This window comes from Cnephaeus nilssonii (assembly GCF_951640355.1).
Source record: "Cnephaeus nilssonii genome assembly, chromosome: 23".
Lineage (NCBI taxonomy): Eukaryota > Metazoa > Chordata > Mammalia > Chiroptera > Vespertilionidae > Cnephaeus > Cnephaeus nilssonii.
This window is the reverse complement of record NC_137094.1, coordinates 8,217,699-8,239,168: the sequence shown is the minus strand read 5'-3', so window position 1 is coordinate 8,239,168 and position 21,470 is coordinate 8,217,699. Positions and strand designations below refer to the sequence as shown.

The following is a 21,470-nucleotide window of genomic DNA, read 5'->3' as shown; positions in this document are numbered from 1 at the left end:
AACAACTTGGTATCATGTCCTCTCTGTAAAACACTCTGTCTGAAAATCGATTGATTGAAAATTAATGTATGGAGGACATTCCTGAGTCTCCTGCAGCCAGTCTATACGTCAGGCCGAAGCACCCTGGTCAGATGATTAAAACGGCTCAAATAGTCAAAGTAATGACACATTCAGTGGAAGATACTGATACTGCTACAGTCTGATTCCCAGCAGCACACAAATTTGATGACTTCCTGACTTCTTTATAAGGTTGCAAAGAGACTTCTTCCAGCAATAATCCACAAATTAAGAGGAGCTCATTCAGCCTGTCAAAATATTAGATGATTGAATATCCCTAAGTATCTAGCCAGATATTGTACTGATACTTGCTAAAAAGAATGACTAGGATCCCACTGCCTTTTTTCTTTCTCCATTCTGTAAAAATAAATTTTCCAAGTTTAAAAGTTAAATATATACATAGTTAGTATATATATATTTTCATATACAGTTTATGTGAAACTGAAATTATTATGCAAGAGTAAATATCTTGCTATAAAGAAAAAAAATAATCTCATCTTGTGTTTTGAGGAAGAAAGGTGCTGGATTGGTGAGAATTTTCTCTATTCCTTTTCCATTCTGGATAACCAATAAGTAGGAAGGGACAAGTTATCCCAAGTTGAAATTTGGATCTGATTGCCAGAGCAGAATTAAATACACTTGAATTTACATCATGACTTAGATAATTGATTCTAGTAACGACAATACAATAAAGGAAGACTCTGCCTTATACAATAGTAAAGAATATTGTAGGCCAGTGGTTGGCAAACTCATTAGTCAATAGAGCCAAATATCAACAGCACAACGATTGAAATTTCTTTTGAGAGCCAAATTTTTTAAACTTCTTCTAACGCCACTTCTTCAAAATAGAGTCGCCCAGGCCGTGGTATTTTGTGGAAGAGCCACACTCAAGGGGCCAAAGAGCTGCATGTGGCTCGTGAGCCGCAGTTTGCCGACCACAGTTGTAGGCTATGCTTGAACAGAGAAATTCCATTTAGAGATATATATCAGAATTTGTGTTTTTCCCTTCTTATTAGGGACTAGAGACCCGGTGCATGTATTCGTGCACTGGTAGGGTCCCTCGGCCTGGCCTGCACCCTCTCGCAATCTGGGGCCCCTCGGGGGATGTTGGGTAGCCAGTTTCGGCCCAATCCCCACAGGCCCAATCCAGATAGGAGGGAGCCTGATCCTGTGCATTAAGCATCTGTCCCCTGGTGGTAGTGCACATTATAGCAACTGGTCAACTGGTCATTCGGTCGTTTGCCACTTAGGCTTTTATATATATATATAGATTAATGCTCTCAAACACCAGGATTTTAACATCTTCTCTCTAGTGCATATTTTAAAAGCTACAATGTGCAGAGAGTCATTTTTTTAATATGTCAAAATTTTACTACCCAGATAGTATATTTATTCCCAAACAAAAGGTCTTGAATATTCTGTTGGGCCACAAAAAGTGAACAAAATATTTTAGCAAAAGATAGCTTACTTTCCAATTGAAATATTCCTTTATAAATTACTTTATTGAGCTTTATTACTATCTCCATGACTGCTATCCTGCCTTCTGTGTTTTTTGCATGGACTACTGGACTCTTTATCACCTAGTAAAGAGAAAGGGAACGTTAGCTTCGGAGAAAAATCAAATAAAGGCTGAGTGTACAGATGCCAACACAGAAATTTGAAACATGGGGGAGAAAAGTCAATGAAATGGTTATTCGTCTCTATGTTGTTAAGCTACTCAGTCACAGTAAAGAAAGACTATAAGAAGTCCATTAATACCTATGAAGACTATGAGATCACAGCATGAACTTAAAAATTCTTTACCAAAAAAAAAAAAAGAGAGAGAGAGAGAGAGAGAAGCTGATGGTTTGATCTGAATAATACGTTTAGCTTTACTTATCTCTATCATACTATTCAAAATTAATTATAATTAATTTAGGTATATGAATGCATTGATATGCAAAACTATATTTAACTTTTAAAGCATAAGAAAATGCATTTTTGCCTGCATTAGAAGGCTTGTTAAACTTCTCAGTATTTCACTTTACGGAGGCAGATGTTTCTTTGACTATTAGTGACTTGGGATTCTAACATAACACAGAGAGAGAGCACTTAGGACACACAGTCCTGAGATGTGACTAGCAAGCAATGTGATGGATTTGTCAACAAGCATTCCGAGATCTAAGCAGCGAAACGAGCGTTCTCTTCCTAAGCAGCCACTTTGGGAGATTAGACACATTTCAGTGGTGTTGCTGTTGCTCAAAACGTTTCAAACTTCTTTCTCAGAGTGCTCTCAGAACTAATTTATAAACCATACAACACTCAGCCTCACTGCTTTATAAATTACGTCTCATAACTGGAGGCAAAGCAGAATTGAAAAATATTATTTTCTCTTCCTTTCTGTTTATAAAAAGAGACAAATTTTAAATTATTCAGCCCCCAAATAACTGCTTTTATTAGCCTATTATATAAGTCCAGAAAGACAATTGTAAAACTAATAACAATAGCAATAATAATTATTATCCTTCCTTTTTCTTTTTATTTGAATAAGAACATAATATGGACGAATACTCATGCAACTTGGTTGTGAGCTGTCCCTCTCATCTAAGCTCGTTCCTGCTGGTCCTGTTCGTTCTTCCAGTGACCACGTTGGCCAGTTACACAATATCTGACCTCTCCTTCTCTTGAGCCTCTCTTAGTCACGTGACACTCTTGAGCATCTGTTCTATTCACCAAAATGCCATGAACGGCGTTCCTAAAGGAGATCCACAACACTCTCTAGCTTAGTCTGCCTCTGACCTATTGTGCTGTCTTCTTCCCCAGTTCATGTTAAGTGTTGCTCGACCTATCAAAGCTCCTAAAGTATTTAAATATTTCTTGAGTAAGTAGTTATGCCCTCGGCTCTCTGCGCTCTTTTTTTCTGCGCTATGCCCTTGGTGAAATTAAATCTCACAGGTTGAACTACTCAAATACCAAGTCCTGCTTTTCAACCTTGCTCCATCTCTACCCTCTTCGAGCAATGCAGCCTTAAGCAAGTCATTTAACTTCTCTGAGTCTTAGTTTCCTCGTATGTAAAATGGGAATAAAAATAGTGCCTCTCTCATACAATCATGGCCAAGGAGATAATATGGAGGAAGTTTCTGACACATTTTAAGTGTCCAATTATTTTAACTATTATTGTTCTTTCTGAAAAAAAAAAGTTTTATGACATTTTCACTTGGGTGTCATGCAATCAATTCACCATGCTTTTAAAAATACAAACATTGTCTAGCACTTCACCAAGTGTTATACTCTCACTTAGATGAAATTATGCAAGCACAAGAATTAAACTTTTTTAAATCTATTGGGGTGACATTGGTTAATAAGATTACATAGGTTTCAGGGGTACAATTCTATAATACATCATCTGTGTATTGTATTGTGCATTCACCACCCCAAGTCACGTCTCCTTCCATCACCATGTGTCCCCCGCGCCTTTACCTTCTTCCACCTCCCCCACTCCATTTCCCTCTGGTAATCACCATATTTTGAGTTTAGGGTTTTTTTTTGTTTGGTTGGTTGTGTTTTTTGTTGTTGTTTTTGTTGTTGTTTTTGCTTAATCCCTTTACCTTTTTCACTCAGCCCCCCACCTCCTCCCCTCTGACAGCTGTCAGTCTGTTCTCTGTATCTGAGTCTGTTTCTACTTTGTTTGCTAAATTATTTTGCTCATTAAATTCCACCTATAAGTGAAATCATATGGCATTTGTCATTCTCTAACTGGCATATTTCCCTTAGCATAATACTCTCCAGGTGCGATGCTTACATAATTATTCTTCTCCTACCTTTAGCGGTGAAGTGCTGTCACCCGCATGTGACAGGAAGTTGATCACACTCTGTAAACATCTTTCTGTATCTCTAAACTTGATTTTTCCGGCTCACTTCTCCAAACCAGCTCTTCTTTTGTTATCATTGTGAGTGCTGGTAGGAAGACTATCTGCAGGTTGCCAGGTTTGAGCTCTGTCCTGTGATCCGCTCTGTCTTGTCCCTTCTACATGGGCACCCCATGACTGACATGCACTTCTGCATCCCCTGCCATGGCTCTTGTCCGAATCCATCATCTCCTGTTCCAACCACCACCTATACGTCTACCTCTCCCCACCCCTGCCTTTATTCTCACACTCTTCCAATTCATTCTACACACAACCTCACAGGTTAATATTCCAAAATGGCCAATTTCATGCTATCTGACTGAATTTTTGTATTCCTATACCTCCTATAGTGATTTCTTACATAACGCAAACACTCAAAACATTTAGAATAAATCTCATATCCTTACAGAGAAACCCCCGTGGATTGCATGATGCTAGCGGTACGGCCCATAGCATCCCACGCTACATCTTAACTATGGTTCCGTGAATGTCAAGCAAGGAGAAGAGGAATAAAGGAAACATAAATAAATAGCACTGTGTAGGATGCTCTGGACATGACTCAGCCTATCACACTCGCAGGAGCTGTGTTCCAATGGTATTGCAACCCCTGGCGATGTCTAGATGTCTCAACAATACTTACGTATGGTCTTCTTTAGCCAAGATGACTGGACACAATAAAGAGTTGTTTAACCTAAGAAGACAGGGTATTTACTCACCGCTCATGTATCAGGAGCCTTCATTTTCATTCATTGGATCCACTTCTTAGCTTTCCCTGAAAAATTAAAAGCATGTAAGGAATGGGACGTGCCCAGTAAATGAACAGTCAAGGGTCATGAGGAATCCTGCCCTGAATGCAAAACAGAAATTTCATTTTTTAGTTTAAAGTGTGTATGTAAAATAAGCCTACTCTGGCTCCTATTTCTTACAGACTTAGCATATTTTTAATAGGGGGGGGGGCTGTCTTTACATTTTAACAGTTTATTTTTCCTCAACATTCACGCATATGTTGTAAAGTTAGTACTTCATTATCCCCCCGCAGCAAAACAAAGTCTAAATCTACTTAATGATTCGGCTCTTGCATATCATAAGAACATGACTTAATGGGGCTTGAATGAACAAAATGGGCTGAGCTAATTGATGAGATCCTTCCTTAATGATACACTGGCTTTTTAGGTCATCCCTTCTACTCCCATCAGGCTCGTCAGCCCAGGGCCCTTGCAGCCGAGGTACCTGTGGCCTCTCTACCGATCCACCAAATGGGGAAGCGGCCGCGCTCAGTAAGGGGAGACGCAGATTTCTGCTGTCTCCTGACTCCTTTTTCCCTTCCGCCCTGAAATTCATCAGTCTCCCAGGAGTGTTTGATTACACTGAGGGTCATAAATATACACCAGTAGAATTTTACTCCAAAAGAACTCTGTTAAGCTGGGATAAAAGCTTGATGCAGCATGGGGTTATACGTACACAACTTAAGCACGAATAAAAATGGCAATATGTGGCCTTAGTGTTGATAAATATACTCAAGCAATTTAACCTTAAACATTAGCATTTCATAAAGAAATATTGGCATAAAATGCTATGAGATTCATGGTTTAAAAAAATAGAAAAATATACATGATTAAGCTGTGAAAAGCACACACATTTTTTTAAAAAGAAAGCATAATGCCTTATGCTGTAACATTTTAGTCCATGAATAAAATTGTAAAAATAGACATATATAGTTGTGTAAGATAACTATTAAAAGTAGAGTCTTCCTCAGACTTTTGAAAATCAAAGAACCAAGAAAAACAAAATAATCTTTTGACAGCTGAAAGACCTGAAGGTAAATATTAAACTTTATACATTTTTTTTCTGAGTTGATTTAACCTCATGCACACAATAGTTGTGTTGCAAATGGATGTCTATGAGCTTTAGGAACCAAACTTTCACATGGAATTTATTTCAGCGACACCACAGACTGGAAGCGATGTCGCCTTGATTCAGAGAGTTATTTGTTACTTAGAAGTTTAAGTGTTTTGACCAGAGGAAAGTTAACAACAAAATGAAAAACCTGAGGCTAGCGTGATTTAAAGAATGCTAATGGTGACCCAGGGGACAGGTATCTGCATAGTAACTTTGATGTCCCCGCTGTCCTACCACCTTCAGCCTCCAGATCCATCAGAAAGTGAAACGTGGCATCACCCGTGACAGTCAGACAGAGCGACGGAAGATGCCAATGAAGTGAGTTGCCCTTTAAAGCTATTTCTATCTCCGAAGATGTGCAAATGAAACACTTGAGTCGTGTCTTGTTTCCTTCATTTATGACAAATATGCTAATTGTTGCCTTTCTTTCTGATTTATTTTTTTCTCTTCTCTACTGATTTCTTGCCCATTTCTAAAACATGTCAACAACTCGGTTCATTTTTATCCTTGCTCAGATATAAAAGAAAGGTTATAGAAGGGAGAAAAACCACTGAGCTTCCTTTAGGTGAAGCTTGGCAAATGAATTAAATGTTTGAGTTAGAGACAAAAGATATATGTGATCCTTGCAAAGATTATTCATTGTTGCAACGTTTACTTACCAATTTGAAGATGGCTCTGAAATGCTGGCTAAGGAGGCAGCTGTCACTTCCCCGAGCACATGGGCTCCTGGCTTGAATTTCCCGTTCTCCAGCGCACTGCTAATTGACTGTGAACAGCTAAGTCGTTGGATGCCACAGTTTTTAATGCAATACAACTGGTTCTGGCTGGCGCGATTAGCGGGGTAACTGGTAGCTTTCACGCAGTTCCCATCTGGCCTGGCTCTTCTCTGGACACAAAGTGTGGGGACTGCTGGCCTTGATGGTGCTCGCTTAATGAAGGAAACAGAAAGGAAATCAGCCAAAACCCCATGAAATACTAAGTGCAATTTTGGCTCCAGCTCCACCGTGAATTTTCTCGGCAAATCTCACACGTACACACACAAATACACAGTTATTCTGATTATGCATTGCAATTATACAAGAATAAACTCTGCTTCGTGCGCTCATAAATGTAAACCTACTCTTGCCCCACCCTGGATAATTCTGGTTGATCTTTCGCAGTCGGATCCATGGTGCAAAGTTCATTTAAATGATGTGATTCAACAAACACTCGTAACTCAGATATGACCATAGATTACAGAAGAAAAAGATCACAATGCTATTGTCAAGGGTAGATGTTGTTTCCACAGGTCACCAACGACAGAGGCAGCGGCGTGGTCTGAAAACATGGACACTCTTTTAACCAACCAAGGTGAGAACCAACTCAGACTAGGTCTGAACGTACAACACTTAAAAGTAAATTGTTAAATCCTGAAAGCGATAGACATATTATATAGTGTGATTTTGATCTATATTCAAAGTATAAGATTCTCCACCGTCACATAAATTATACAGGTCTGGAGTCTAACTGGAATTGGGTTGGGCCAAAAATAAAACAGGGTTATAGAAACTCCAAACATTAAAACAGAAAGCAAGTGCGGAATCTTGTCATGTCCTTAGACTCATTATCATGTGATGTATATAATGACTATTTCTCTTACAAGTTGCAAGAAACATACAAACTATTGAAAAGTTGAGAACTTAGATAAATCGCTTGTTTTTCATGTCCTGTAGGCCAAAGTAAAGTTTACAAAGTATTTATTTCAATTGAGCTTCTCTTGTTTTTAGGAAATACAAAACCATATTGAAATGAATGTGTGTATGCTAATGTACACATGTGTTAATGTGTATTTATATTAGATAGGATGGCTCAATAAGGCAATCTTGGCCAATTATAAATAAAATATCCCAGAAAACACAATATAGTCACTGATGAAAGTTGCTGGAACTTCTTGTGATAAATCATTCTGCTTTGTAGCAATTCTATCTCAAATGAGGGGAAAATGACACTACAGAGACATATATGGAGAAATCTTAAAATATTGTATTGTTTGAACTAATCAAATGGCATTCCCATTTTAAATCCATAAAGTAAATATCAGAATATTAGAAAAGTTTAACACATGATGAAGCTGAATAAATTTAACACATGATGAAGCTGTTCATTCATATATAGAGTAATATTGAATTAGATGAAACTGCATTCTGATGTTATCACTCTTAAATAACTCATTCCTAAAGCACAGACATAAAAATAATTCACATTCATCCTATAATTCAACTAAGGTCAGACAGGAAACACCTCAAGAATACAGAATTGCATTTTTGTAAGTTTTGAATGGCACGGTTTGTTTTCCTTTTTCCTTAAATGGATGCCCAGTGGGACAGGTTGGATTAGCTCAGAGCAGGAAGTTTCTCAGCCCACAGTGACTTCGCAGCTCGGAGTAGTGGGGGGGTTGGGGGGGCGCTGTCCCACAGAGCACAGCCGTGAGGCTCGGAGACCAGAGCAGATGCTTGAGTAGGCACATCTCCTGGGTGTATAATTCATGCCCACAGATTCATCCGAACAGCTGTTTGGTTCTTGTATTTTATACCACCAGAGAAAGAGCTTACATGCCTTCAATGCTCTTGACAATAAGATGGCTCACCAGATTACCGAAGTGTTTTGTTGACGTGAGATGCCTCCCATGCACTGGGCACAGGCGTTAGAGTAGGTTTCTCCAATGATGACTGAATTCGTTCTTTCATCAGCCCCTGCTGGATCTAACCAACAGCCATTCCACCCTGCAGAGCGTGCCCTCAGATAATCGGATTTTAATTGTATGCAGCATATTATCCCAAATTCACTTGACATCTTTTGAACATCGAAATTGTATGTATAGAATAGAGAAAATAGTTCAATAAATAGTGTGTCCATGACAGCGATCACTAGCTCCAGTTTGGGTTGTGTATCCTGTTCCATTGTGTCCCTGAATGACAACAGTTGTTAGTCCAGAATGCTCCTTCACTGAAATCTCAGGATGGGAGAACACAACGATTGCTTCTTGATCTCTAACTACCTGTCTCTCTAGGTTGTATTTAGATCTTCTTTGTCTTCATTGGGGAAAAGCTTCATGTGCCTTCATGAACCTACACTATTCTTTCAGTATTCTTAAAAGCATATTTTATTATCAATATAAATACATTTTATCATAAATTCTGTGTAGAACCCTTAAATTCACATTGTTTGGACCAAACTCCTAGTAAATTTTCTTTAAGGGCTAGTAAGAGGATTTTTAGAACCTGAAATTGTGTGATCAGAGCTTCGTGGGTGTATTTTTAAATTCAGGAAGCAGGCAGGTCATTGAACTTTTTATAATGCTCACATATTAACGACATCCATAGTCTCCAATATTTCTACGGAGAATTTTAATTGGCACCCGATAACCTTTTGCAGTGACTTTTTATTTCAACTCTATTGCAAAAATTAAAAAAAAAAAAACATCGTTAAGTCTATTTTAATCCACCTACCACCCCATTAAAGGGAGAAGAATTCACACCAAATATCTTGCCAGTTACTTTTTTTGGTTAGGGATTAGAGTTGGCCAATAGATTCACCCCAAACTAATAAATGCCAGCCCCTCCTCCTTTGCTGTAATAAGCCAAACCAACAGTATGTAATCTCCCAGCATCAAACTGTGTTTTCTCAACAACTCAGAACAACCAAGAAATTCTTACTCTATGCCTGGCCAGTGTGGCTCGGTGGTTGAGCATGGACCTATAAACCAGGAGTTCACGGTTTGATTTCCGGTCCATCAGGGCGCATGCCCAGGTTGCAGACTAGATCCCCAGTAGAGGGTGTGCAAGAGGCAGCTGATCGATGATTCTTTCTCATCATCGATGCTTCTCTCTCTCTCTCCTCCTCTCCCTTCCTCTCTGAAATAAATAAAGATATATTTTTAAAATAATAAATTCTGGCTTTAAATTAGAAACATCATTAACTTGGTCTGAGCTCAGTGCAATGGGTATAAAAAAGCACAGTTCCTGTGTTTTTCTATGAAGTAACTGACCTTAAGACTTTCCCCTAAACATAATTCCTGGACTCCTCGGATCTAAAGAGAAAAAGTACAGGTTTTCTTGGTTAATGGAGCTAATTGTAGAACGACAGATACAATATTTTATATTTATGATGATGACTGATCCAAGTAAGGTTTTTTAAGTTAAAAGCTCAAACATATAAATGTTATAGTTAGAGGAATGATAAATACTTGCCACTGAAGACTCCATGAATACTCACCCTATAAAATATACTTATTTGGAGCATGTTACTGAGTTATATGGCATACAAAATTTTTCTTACATATCTTATAGCTGGTCTAGAGGCTTTTCGAACATTTCTCAAATCAGAATTTAGTGAAGAAAATGTTGAGTTCTGGCTTGCCTGTGAAGACTTCAAGAAAACAGAAAGTGCCGAAAAAATTGCTTCCAAAGCCAAGATGATTTATTCTGAATTCATTGAGGCTGATGCCCCCAAAGAGGTGAGTGAAAGATTCCAGCTTCGTGAATATGCATCTCCCAGCAATCCTGCTTGCAATTAAAAGACACTGACTCCATCTAAAGGGAAATCAAATTGCCGCTATGTATCCAAATAGAAAGTGTCCGTAAACTCCAGGAGATGTTCCTGAGGATGACCCTCCCTCCTTCACTGGCTCAGCAAGTATTTTTCAGCCCCGTGTCTGTTTCCTTAGCACAGCATTCATGCTCTGGGGAAATAGTACCTGCTCTCTCAGATTAAACAGCTCTGGAGTTAACGCTACAGAAATCCCACTGACATGTGCTCTTGGATTTCGAGTTCGCCTTGTCTTTCCTTTTCGAAATCAGGGAAGTCAATGTGGAATAGAATTTTGAAAAATTTGTAATTAAAAATAGCATCTGGGCCTGGCTGGTGTGGCTCCATTTTTGAGTGTCGACCTATGAATCAGGAGATCACAGGTTTGATTCCCAGTCAGGGCACATGCCCAGGTTGCAGGCTTGATCCCCACAGGGGGATGCAGGAGGCAGCCGATCAATGATTCTTTCTCATCATTGATATTTCTATCTCTCTCTCCCTTCCTCTCTGAAATTAATAAAAATATTTTAAAAAGAAAAAGAAAACAATGTGTGGGGAAAGAAACAACTCCTAACCAACAGTATAAATTCTTCCTGTTTCATGTTTTGGAGGTCCCCAATATGGCAGATAATCATGTCTTCCTTTCCGAAAAAGAAGGGTTTGCTGACTTGTATTTCTTTGATGGTGAAAATGAGCCAAAGGTGGGAGGCACTGTCTCAAGTGATCAGGACCCACCTGTACCACTTCAGGGTCAGAAAAATAGGGGGGAAGCCTTAGAGAGAAATCTGGAATGACTTTGATAATAGCCCCCCAAAAGTGTTGTATGTTAACATCACATTTTTATTTTATTTAATTTCTAGCACTAAAACCATGATCATCTCCACATACCCCCCTAGTGTTTAACTTTCAAGTTTAAGCAACTTCTATTTTAAAACTGCTTTGATTCCTCACTGAATATATTTTTATGGATACGTAGCAAACAGGAAGTTACATTATCTACCTAGTACAAGTCATCTTCCCAGAGGGGCAATACCCACATCCTTCTAAGCGACAGTTACCATATGTTCTGATCTAAAATTAAGACTCGTGGTTTAAAAAGGGTTGTTTACTTATGGGGAAAAAAGACAGAATAGAATAAGTGCAAACACCTTCACAAAATCTAGGGCATAAACTTGCCATAGTTCAAGTTTTACACGGACCTTAATTACGGCAGCACATATTGGGCCCAGTAGGACATTTCAGAAATATGAACCACTGAAGCAGTGCCTGGAATTTGTAGGAGGAAAAAAACATGAAATTCACCTCTTGTGGGTCTATTTAAACATTCATTTTCCAGTCACCATGTAAAGAATCAATAAACAATTCTAAAAAAATGTAAAATATAATATATGAGATTCATCAAGTTGATTAATGCATCATCCCCTAAAAGACTTGGAAATCAACTCTAAAGATATTCTATTTATAGTGATATTGGGTTGAAAGCCAGATTTTTTCTTCTTCTTTATGAATCCATCTAGCTAACAGTGATTGTTTTAGGATTTTTAGCTATCCATATACATTGTGGTGTTCTGCGTTATGATTGCATATATGATGGTTTCTTTCGTTTCTCTTGCCCAAGTGAAGATGTTAGTAGTATGCATCATTTATTTCTGTCTCTAAAACCAATCACGAGAGAGGAATGCGGTCCTGTGCATGGATGGAATTCTTCCAGATGTTACAAAGCCTTCCACTCTCAACTTTAACAGCCACCCCTGAGAATATCATTCAGGAAGTGCGTTCGCCTTTAATGATGCCAAAATGAAGTAAGACTAGAGGTGTTAGTGGCGATTACATAGAATTATGTCACCCAAAGCAAGATTATAGGTGGCTTTAATTTGAAGAGGGATTTTTAAGCGCTGCTGTGAGGGAGGGCTCGCTAACAGGCTGCCTGCCCCATGTTAGGGGGGCCTTTTACATACACAGGCACACACCTTTGCATAATGAATCTCCTGATACACTTACAGTCTAAATGAGGAAGGCTAGCTCATTTGAATGCAAGAGCACCATTGACAACCTTTTATTCAAATCATGTGAAAATATATCAAGCTCAGTTCAGGGTCAGAGGAAAGCCAAAAGAGACACTGTAAAATGTACTCTTCCTGCAAAAATAATGTGCTGACAGCCCAGAGAATTTAAAACTGCTGGCGTAGAAAACGGGACTTGGGCATGCATCACATGAGCATTGAAAATATCCCGGATCTTTATAATAAAACTAGAGGCCCGGTGCACGAAATTCATGCAAAGGACTTGACCCTCGCAGCTGCGGACCTCACAGCCCCGGCTTCATCCGGAGGGTCATCTGGAAAGTCTTTTGGCTATCTGGTCTAACTAGCATATTATGCTTTTACTAGAGGCCTGGTGCATGAAAATTCATGCACTGGAGGGGGGTCCCTCAGCCTGGCCTGCCCTCTCTCACAGTCCCAGAGCCCTCAGGGGCGGGAGGTGACCCGGTGATCAGGGGAAGGTGATGCCCCATCACACCTCTGCTGCTACCACAGGGTTGAGGGGACTGGGCACTGCCATCTTGTGGCTGTGGACGCCGCCATCTTTGAGGGTGTGGTAGTCAATTAGCATATTCCCTCCTTATTGGTTGTGGATGCCTCCATCTTTGAGGGTGGGGCAGTCAATTAGCATATTCCTTCTTTATTGGCTGTGGGCACTGCCATCTTTGCGATGGCATGAGGGTCAATTAGCATATTCCCTCTTTATTAGATAGGGTTATTATAGTTTCTCAACAGCTACCAGGGACAGCATTCTGATATCAGCTGTATTGAGGCCTTTTCAAAACTAAGAGGATTTAGAAGCCTCTAAATGGTTGTGATGGCATCGAGGCTGCCATCCCGTAAATATCACAACCCCTCGTCCTGTTTTCTGAAGTTGGCAGTACAGTGATTTCAAATTTCTAAGATAATCTGTGACCTTTTGAAAAATAAGGAATTAAAATATCATACCCCTCAGAGTCCTTGAAACTGAAGAGTACCCATGCAAACAAAATGCAAGCGACTTACTCGTATCAGTAAATAATGTGGAAGGAACTCTGTTTATTTCATCCATTGATAAAAGGTCCAAACCTACCAGTTTGAGATGCTTAGCAAAATCTAAGCTTCTATGTAACTTTCAATGACTTAGAAGTTCCTCAAGATGGTACAGGTGGAAAGTATGCCTCTCTGAAGGTCACCCCTGGGTAAGTCCCTCCCACTGTCCCTTTATTCCAACTCAGCACCACTGGTGTCTGACTGTCTGAGATAGAAATGTATCCACATATCTTCTGGTAGAATCCAACCAAAAACTATATTTGAGATGAGTGAAAAGTTAGGGGTGAAGTCCACAGACTTGCTTCCCAGGAGTGATTCTATTAAAGGAATTTATGAGTGAAAATATATATATTAGGACTAATATTTAAAATATACAGGGTGTATTTTATCAGTACTAAAAATATTATCAGTACTAAACTTTTTTCCTGATACTGAGATTTCAGAGAAGTGAAGGAGAATAGAGCACTTTTAGTAGCCTATCCTCAAATTTCACTTACATGGACTTCTCAGGAGCATTTTGCAAAATTGATCCCTCTCGTAGTTGAGTACTGTCTCCAACTGGCTTCTGGTATTTCATTTCCTCCTCTCCGCCCTAAGCTGTTTAACAATTCCTTATGCTGTTTCCACTCCTAACCAACACCCAGTATGATGAGGGAGGTGTTCCTCGTTCATTCTCTGCTGGCAGTGGCTCTCTCGGGATCTCTTCCAGGCCATAGCTGTCAAGGGCATCTCAACGTTAACACATTCACATCTGAGTCCTGGTTTCCTGCTCAAACTTTCTTCCACCTGAGTCTCTCCATCTCCGTCAAAGGCAACACCATTTTTCTCATTGCTCTCGCAAAATACTTGGTAGTCATCCCTGATTCTTCTCTTCTGTTCATACCCCATATCCAACCCATCAGAACTTCTGTCATCTCATTCTTCAGAATATTTCTAAAATCGGGCCACTCTTAAAGATTTTTGTTCCTTGTCCCAGATCATAACTATGTAATCACAAGTTCCATCCATTTACTTTTTAGATACCTTTGAAATCTATGCATTTCCCTTCGTTTTCTGTGACATTGCACAGCCTAGATCACCATCACTTCCCACATGAACTTCTGGCATGATTTCCTAATTTTTCTTCCTTTTATCCACACCAAGCTATTATACCACATGGAAGCCATAGGAGAAGACAGAGCCACCAGGAAAAAAAAAAGTCCAGAAGACTTGGAGCAGAACTTGGAGACGGCAGAGAATTAACAAATCCTTTTCCTCTGATAATCGGATTGAATACTTAACATTCACAAATGCCTTTGTACCCAAATCTGTTTAAGCACGATGATGAAACAGCATAAATGAGAGCTTTAGGTGTCAGATTTGCTCTGGGTGGTTAGACCAGCTTCAGAGCTCCCACCAGGACAAGTAGGAGACAATTCGGGGATAGCACATTGGAGTCCAGGTGTGAGGAAGCCCAAGAGCCAGGGTACGAAGTTTAAATTTTATGTCATAAAAAAACAATAGGTTTTCAGCTGAATACTTATCCGATGGAAATGACATTCTGGTGAAACTGATGTAGTAATGCTATCTTAGAGTATTCAGAGGGGAAAGACATTATGAGAAGTACCAAGTAAGAGGCAAATTCCTTGGTTTGGGAATAGATTCAAGATTTTAAAAACAACAACTAAACTAGAGAGATAGGAGTGAGAATGAAAAATGACCATTGGGAAATTACAAAGTAAAAGATGAATGAGGAAAAATATACAGGGTGTCCCCAAAAAATGTATACCTACTGGCTGACATTATTAATTCCAATGGGTTATATCTGAAAAGAAAGAAACATCAATTGTGCTATCAGCTGTTAAAAGTGTGTATACATGTTTTGGGGGACACCCTGTATATACATGTAATGTATAAATGTTGTATATTTATATGATAGGAGAGCAGAGAAATAAAAGAGGTGTCAAAAATATAATTTCCACGTTTCAAGCTTGAACAACTTGGAGATAAATAATGACATTTAAACAAACATGTGGGTGTGATGTTTTGCCCCTGACATTAAGCTGAGCTGCTAAGACCCATCTTCCTAAGACCAGTGATAGTCTCCTGGGAGGAGCATCTCTGAGCATCACTCAGCTCTCCACAGCTGACGTGGGCAGATCCTTGGTAGAAAAACAAGCAGATCAGAAAATGAAACGGATAAGTCAGAAGTGCAAGATTAATTATTTCCGTATATAATATTTATTATCAGTACTACACTAAAATGAACTGGTTCTCTTCAAAATGTAAACATGATTTTGAGCAAACATAGTAACATTTTTTCACTTTATTTATGCAACATATATTTATCGAGTCCTTACCCTGTGCAAGGCATAGTGAGGGATGTGGAAAATGCAAATATCATCTAAGCAACACAAAGTCCTTGGAGAGGCCATAAAAGGGGAGGGGGAACATGTAGATGGCCTGGGGTCGGTGTAGAAGGGGGGGTGTGATTTGGTTCACTGGTGGGGGGAATATAGAATGAAAAGTGATAGGAATGGGTTAGTGGAAGCCATCCTAGTAAATCCTAGTTATTGTCCACCTCTGGAAGGTACATTTTAGGTATTAAGATCAAAACACTGGGTTGGGGGAAATAAAGGATGGGTGGGGAAAAGCAATTTAAAATCATAAAATATTTTGGTTGCCTTTTCACTTTGCCATTTTATTTTAATAATCTCAAAGTAAGGCTTTAGCTGTGCTCTCTGTCAACGCCAAGCCTCCCAACCTAGAAACAATGCACCCAACGTGTGTTTGCATCTGAAAATGAGCTCATGACCTTTCTGCTGTTTTGCATCAGATTCTCTTTGTGTTTAGGAAAAAAACCTCAAATAGCATGTGTATCTGCCATCTGTATAAATCGTGTATTCTTTGATTAAGCTAATCTCATGCAATGCAACCTTATTTCCACAGATTAACATCGACTTCAGTACCAGGGACCTCATCTCAAAGAATATTACAGAACCAACTCTCAAGTGTTTTGATGAGGCTCAAAAGCTAATCTACAGTCTCATGGCCAAGGATTCTTTTCCGAGATTTCTAAAGTCAGAGATTTACAAGAAACTGGTCAATAGCAAACAGGTTGGAAATAATAAAAAATGGCTCCCTTTCTTGTAGGGAAGATAAAGGACACACTAATAACCAGGTTATAATTAAGGGGGGAAACAACTGATTGAACAGATCAATGCAATCACTACACTTCAAGGCAAAAATGGTTTCCATGTACAACCATGTAAGTTTTTTAGGGTTTAGGAAATATGTTTTACTCCGATGGAGAATAATGCTTTAACTATGAAGCCTGAAATTCTCAGTCATTTGTTTAGAATTTATTCCTTTTATCGGATACTTAACATTTTTCTACTGGGAGAGTTCAAAGGGAGTTTGTAGAGATATAAAACACTCTTAAACCATGAGTGGATAGTCTTACAACATTATAAATTCAAGACACTATATATCTTCATGTTGCTGAGAGGGAGGCTGTTTAGCATCATAAATATGATTTTAAATACTCTTTGCATTATTAAAAAAAAACTCATTTCCATAAAACACAAATCTGAACCAAACACCTTGAGTGTATTCAACTATTTCTTTTTTATCAGGATCTGCTAAGTAATAATGTGGTGGTTATCTAAACTGCTATGACTCTCAGAGCAATTTAAAAAAAATTCAGTAACACACACACACACACACACACACACACACACACACACACACACCATCACCACCAACACCATTGATCAAACTTTGTCAAAATGTACCATTTGGTTTAATTCAACGGAATCACATACACATGTATGGAAGGGCCTTGAGGGTGGGGAAGATTGATTTTCTTAGATTAGTAAGAATATAAGGAAAAGAGAAGAAATAAGAAGCATGGATAAGTCCTTATATGATGGTCTGTACAGCAGCGATTGTTCCATAAAACACAAATTATTGCAACATTGCACACTCAAGTAAGTATGGAGTTAAGTGTCCATTCACTCATTTAGTGCTGGAACTTGTTGATAAAAATCAAAGAAATCATAAATTGCATTTACTTGGAGAAGTTCCCAAATGATTTCTTTCTGTATATAAATGTCCTGTGATAAGTGTGAATAATTTCCTGTCAATATGAGAAGCTATAGGGATTCAACAGATCTTCTGTCTTTCCATGTTTTTTGCACAGATTTATTTATCTTCGTTGATGTCTCTATTTTGCAGATTATTTGAACATTAAAAAATGAAGGAAAAAACAACATGACATTTTTATGTTTCTACAGCAATTCATTTGATAGACAAAATTTTATCTCCCCTTCGTCATCAAAAATAAACATTTAAATACATGCAAATGAATATTCCCTGTATACTTGCAAATTTTTTAAAAAGGAAGAAAAATACAAACTCATTGTGAAGTTTCAGGGAAGCACTATATACTTTCCAACATTTATTCTGAAGGTTCTAACCTTAATTTAGTCTCTACTTAAATAGAAAATTTAAAAATTATTCCAAGATATGAAAAAGACTTTGGCCCAGCCGGTGTGACTCAGTGGTTGAGCATTGACCTATGAACCAGGAGGTCATGGTTGGATTCCCGGTTGAGGGCACATGCCTGGGTTGTGGCCTCAATCCCCAGTAGGGGGCATGTAGGAGGCAGCCTATCAATGATTCTCTCTCATCATTGATGTTTCTATCTCTCTCCCCCTCTCCCTTCCTCTCTGAAATCAATAAAAATATATTTTTTAAAAAGATGAAGTATAATAACTCAGAGCAGCCTTTAAGTGGAGTTCTGTTAGGAGAATGTCTAGACTGACGTTTAAGATTAGCAATAGAGGAAAATCCACTCTTAATTATCCAACACCATGTTGTATAGAAATCATTAAAGAGCAGATGATCAAATAAGAAAAAAGAGAGGCATCAACTTATCATCTAAGCTTCAAGTTTTAAAAGTTAAAAATATGATTCAAATACAAATATGAAATACTTATTGCCAAAATTATTAATAAGGGAACTAGACAGATAGCCAGATAGTAAGTATACAAACACATATGTACACAAAGTTACAGCTTTGATTAACTGTTTTTTAAAAGATGTTACTCACTTCTTTTATACTGTGATACACAAGATGCTTAATAAGAAATTCAGTTGACTGTGTTTCACATATTGCTGTGTTGTGTGGATGGAATCATAGTCTATTCTATCTGTGAAAAGTCAATAAAAGAGAAGAGAGAAAACCCTAAAAGAAAGAAGTAAAAGAAAATGAAGAAAGTCTGACTAGTGTGCACAAGGAAAAAAATATTATCACTTCAAGAGACATGTTAGGGTCCAATAGGGAAAAGAAAAACCATTCTGGGTATGTCAAAAAGAGAAAATTTAGCACAGAGAATCTATAATAATAAAAGCGTAATATGCTCATTAGACCAGACAGCTGAACAACCTTCCAGACTTCCTTCCGGACAACCTTCTGGACGAAGCCAGGGCTGCAAGGGCCGAGGCAAGTTGCCACGGCTGTGAGGGCCAAGCCCCTTGCACGAATTTCGTGCATGTTATAAAAGTGATGGGTGAGCGGAAAAGCAAAGCAAAGAATGGAGATGAAACAGACGAACATCAGCAGGAAGCCACTGTTGCTTTTAGGGCTAGAGGCACACCGAGAAGAGGGAGTGTTAACAACATCAAAAGCCCCAAGTGTCTGGTGGGACCCGAACACCATGATGAAGGCTGACTGGCTGAAACTGGAACCCACAGGAGGGCTGTGTTTGAAGGCGTGGAGAAGACAGTCCCTGTTAGAGACATCACCCAAGACAGAGAGAGGGGCAAACACTCCAGATTCTTCCTTCTCCCCCTCCACCTGCCAATCCTGTCTAATGCTCCCATAGCCCACCCCTCTAAGCATGAAAAGGAGAAGCAGAAGGGGAAGGGGAAGGGGAGGAGGAGGGGGAAAGGGAGGGGAAAGGAGAGGGATAATGGAAGGGGGAATGGAGGGGGGATGAGAAGGGGAAGGGGAGAAAGAATGGGAAGAGGAGGAGGAAGAGGAGGGGAGGGGGAGAGGAGGGGAATGGGAGGGAAAGGGAGGGGCGAAGAGAAGGGGAAGGGGTAAGGGAAGGAGGAAAGGAAGAGAAAAAAGGAGGAGGGAGAGGTAGAGGGGGGAGAGGAGGAGGAGGAAATAAGATAACTACAGAAATAGAAGTAGGGAAAACACAGAAACCAAAGAAGAATTAAGAGAGAAGAAAGAATAGTGTATACAATAAAGTGTGCTAATTCTTTTTTTTAATGTTTTTATTGATTTTTAAATAGAGAGGAAGGAGAGAAAGAGAGAGATAGAAACATCAATATGAGAGGGAATCATTGATCAGCTGCCTCCTGCACGCCACACACTGGGGATCAAGCCCGCAACCTAAGCATGTGCCCTGACCTGGAATTGAACCCGAACCTCTTGGTCCATGGGATGACACCCAACCCACTGAACCGCACCCGCCAGGCAAGCATGTTAGTTCTTGAAAGCAAGCATTTATTTCTGCACGGATATTGCTAGTCCCTAATAAACCACCCAACCTAATCCATGAAAGATCATGTTAAAAATAAATACACTATGAAATATGCATGTCCCTGATTTCAAACATATTTATTATCACTATTAACCTTATAATTATCAGGCACTATTTTTAAAATCTACTAAATTTGTGTAATGAAAAAGAACACTATTATGTCACTGAATTTTCACTTTTCACCTAATTCTAAAACCTAAATACAATAAGAACACTGTTATGTGAATTACTTGTATTAAATCTACAGTAGGAAATTAAAAGGTATTTAAATCCCTGTGTGAGTACTTAATGAAAATGCTTATTTTATGAAATGCCTAAATTATGAAACTGTATTATAGTTCATTAAAATTGTTTTTTAAATTAGGCTTCATAAAGATTTTAAGAGAATCTTACCAAACGTATTAACAATTATGATGTTCCGTGAATTTAAAATATAGTAATTAAGCCACACCAGTTTTTTAACTATAATCGTATTTGAATGTGAACAAACATATATTTTTGCTAAGTATGAGTATCTCAGAAACATGCCTTGGGAAAAAGTATTTCTTGGGGACATGAAATATGAGAAAATAATTGAGGATCTTTATGGTAGAAAATACCTTAAAAATGTTAACGATATAATTCTTTTAACTTAAAATTACTTTCCTCTCAAGATTAAAATGTTAGGCTTAGAAAAGTGGCAACTTTTGGACAAAGTATACAGTGCACTGGCTGTCAAGAGCATGCAATACATTATGCAAATGTAATTTTATCCTTGCCATTAACGCTGAATAAATGTGCATGCTATATCCTAATGAAACATTTCTCCTTAGTACTATTCTAAACTTACCGTACAACGACTGAGCCACCAGGAAAGGGTTAGTTAATATATGTTACAAGTATTTGTTAAAACCAATGCTTTAGTTAATTCTTTTTTTAATTTTTAACATATTTTAATTTATTTTAGAGCAGAATGGAGAGGAAGAGAGAGACAGAAACATCAATGATGAGAGAGAATCATTGATTGGTTGCCTCCTGCACATCTCTCCGCTGGGGATTGAGCCACAACTTAGGCATGTGCCCTGACCAGGAATCGAACCTGGTTCATAGGTCAACACTCAACCACTAAGCCACGCCGGCCAGGCTGATTCTATATCACAATGCTTGAAATAATGCATCTTACCTTACTATGCTCACACAGTGGGGATGACAGGCGATGTTATCCTATTTTGAAGTGAACAGGTTGGCTGTAATCCATAGATTCTGTATCTGAAACAAAAGACGTCATTACTCATGGCAACAGGAGTAGCCAGAGGAGCAGAATCCTCGAGTCCCGCCTCCCAAAGAGTAACGTACAAAAGGGCCAAGTGCCTCCCGGATACTCATTGGCTTGTGTTACGAGAGAGAACGCCTGCACTTAGGAAACCTAATTCTCTGATCATGGGCAATCAACACACCTATCCTTGCTTCTA

General features: G+C 38.8%; 1 protein-coding gene and 1 long non-coding RNA gene across 2 annotated transcripts in view; one reads left to right on the top strand and one right to left on the bottom strand.

Annotated features, from left to right (window-relative positions):
- The window catches only part of LOC307094600, a 44,773-nt gene extending 23,503 nt beyond the window's left edge, over positions 1–21,270 (bottom strand). The window contains exons 1-3 of the long non-coding RNA XR_013813104.1: positions 21,182–21,270; positions 6,503–6,771; positions 4,661–4,716 (exon numbers count right to left, since the gene is read on the bottom strand). This is a non-coding gene — a long non-coding RNA (uncharacterized lncRNA). The remainder of the gene's footprint in view (positions 1–4,660; positions 4,717–6,502; positions 6,772–21,181) is intronic.
- On the top strand, positions 7,124–16,615 carry RGS21 (regulator of G protein signaling 21; the record flags this gene model as incomplete). The annotated part of the gene is made up of 3 exons (XM_079763738.1): positions 7,124–7,193; positions 10,172–10,338; positions 16,412–16,615. The coding sequence occupies exons 1-3, from the start codon at positions 7,169–7,171 to the stop codon at positions 16,613–16,615; spliced, it is 396 nt and encodes a 131-aa protein (XP_079619864.1). The 5' UTR covers positions 7,124–7,168.
- Positions 21,271–21,470: the final 200 nt, after the last annotated feature.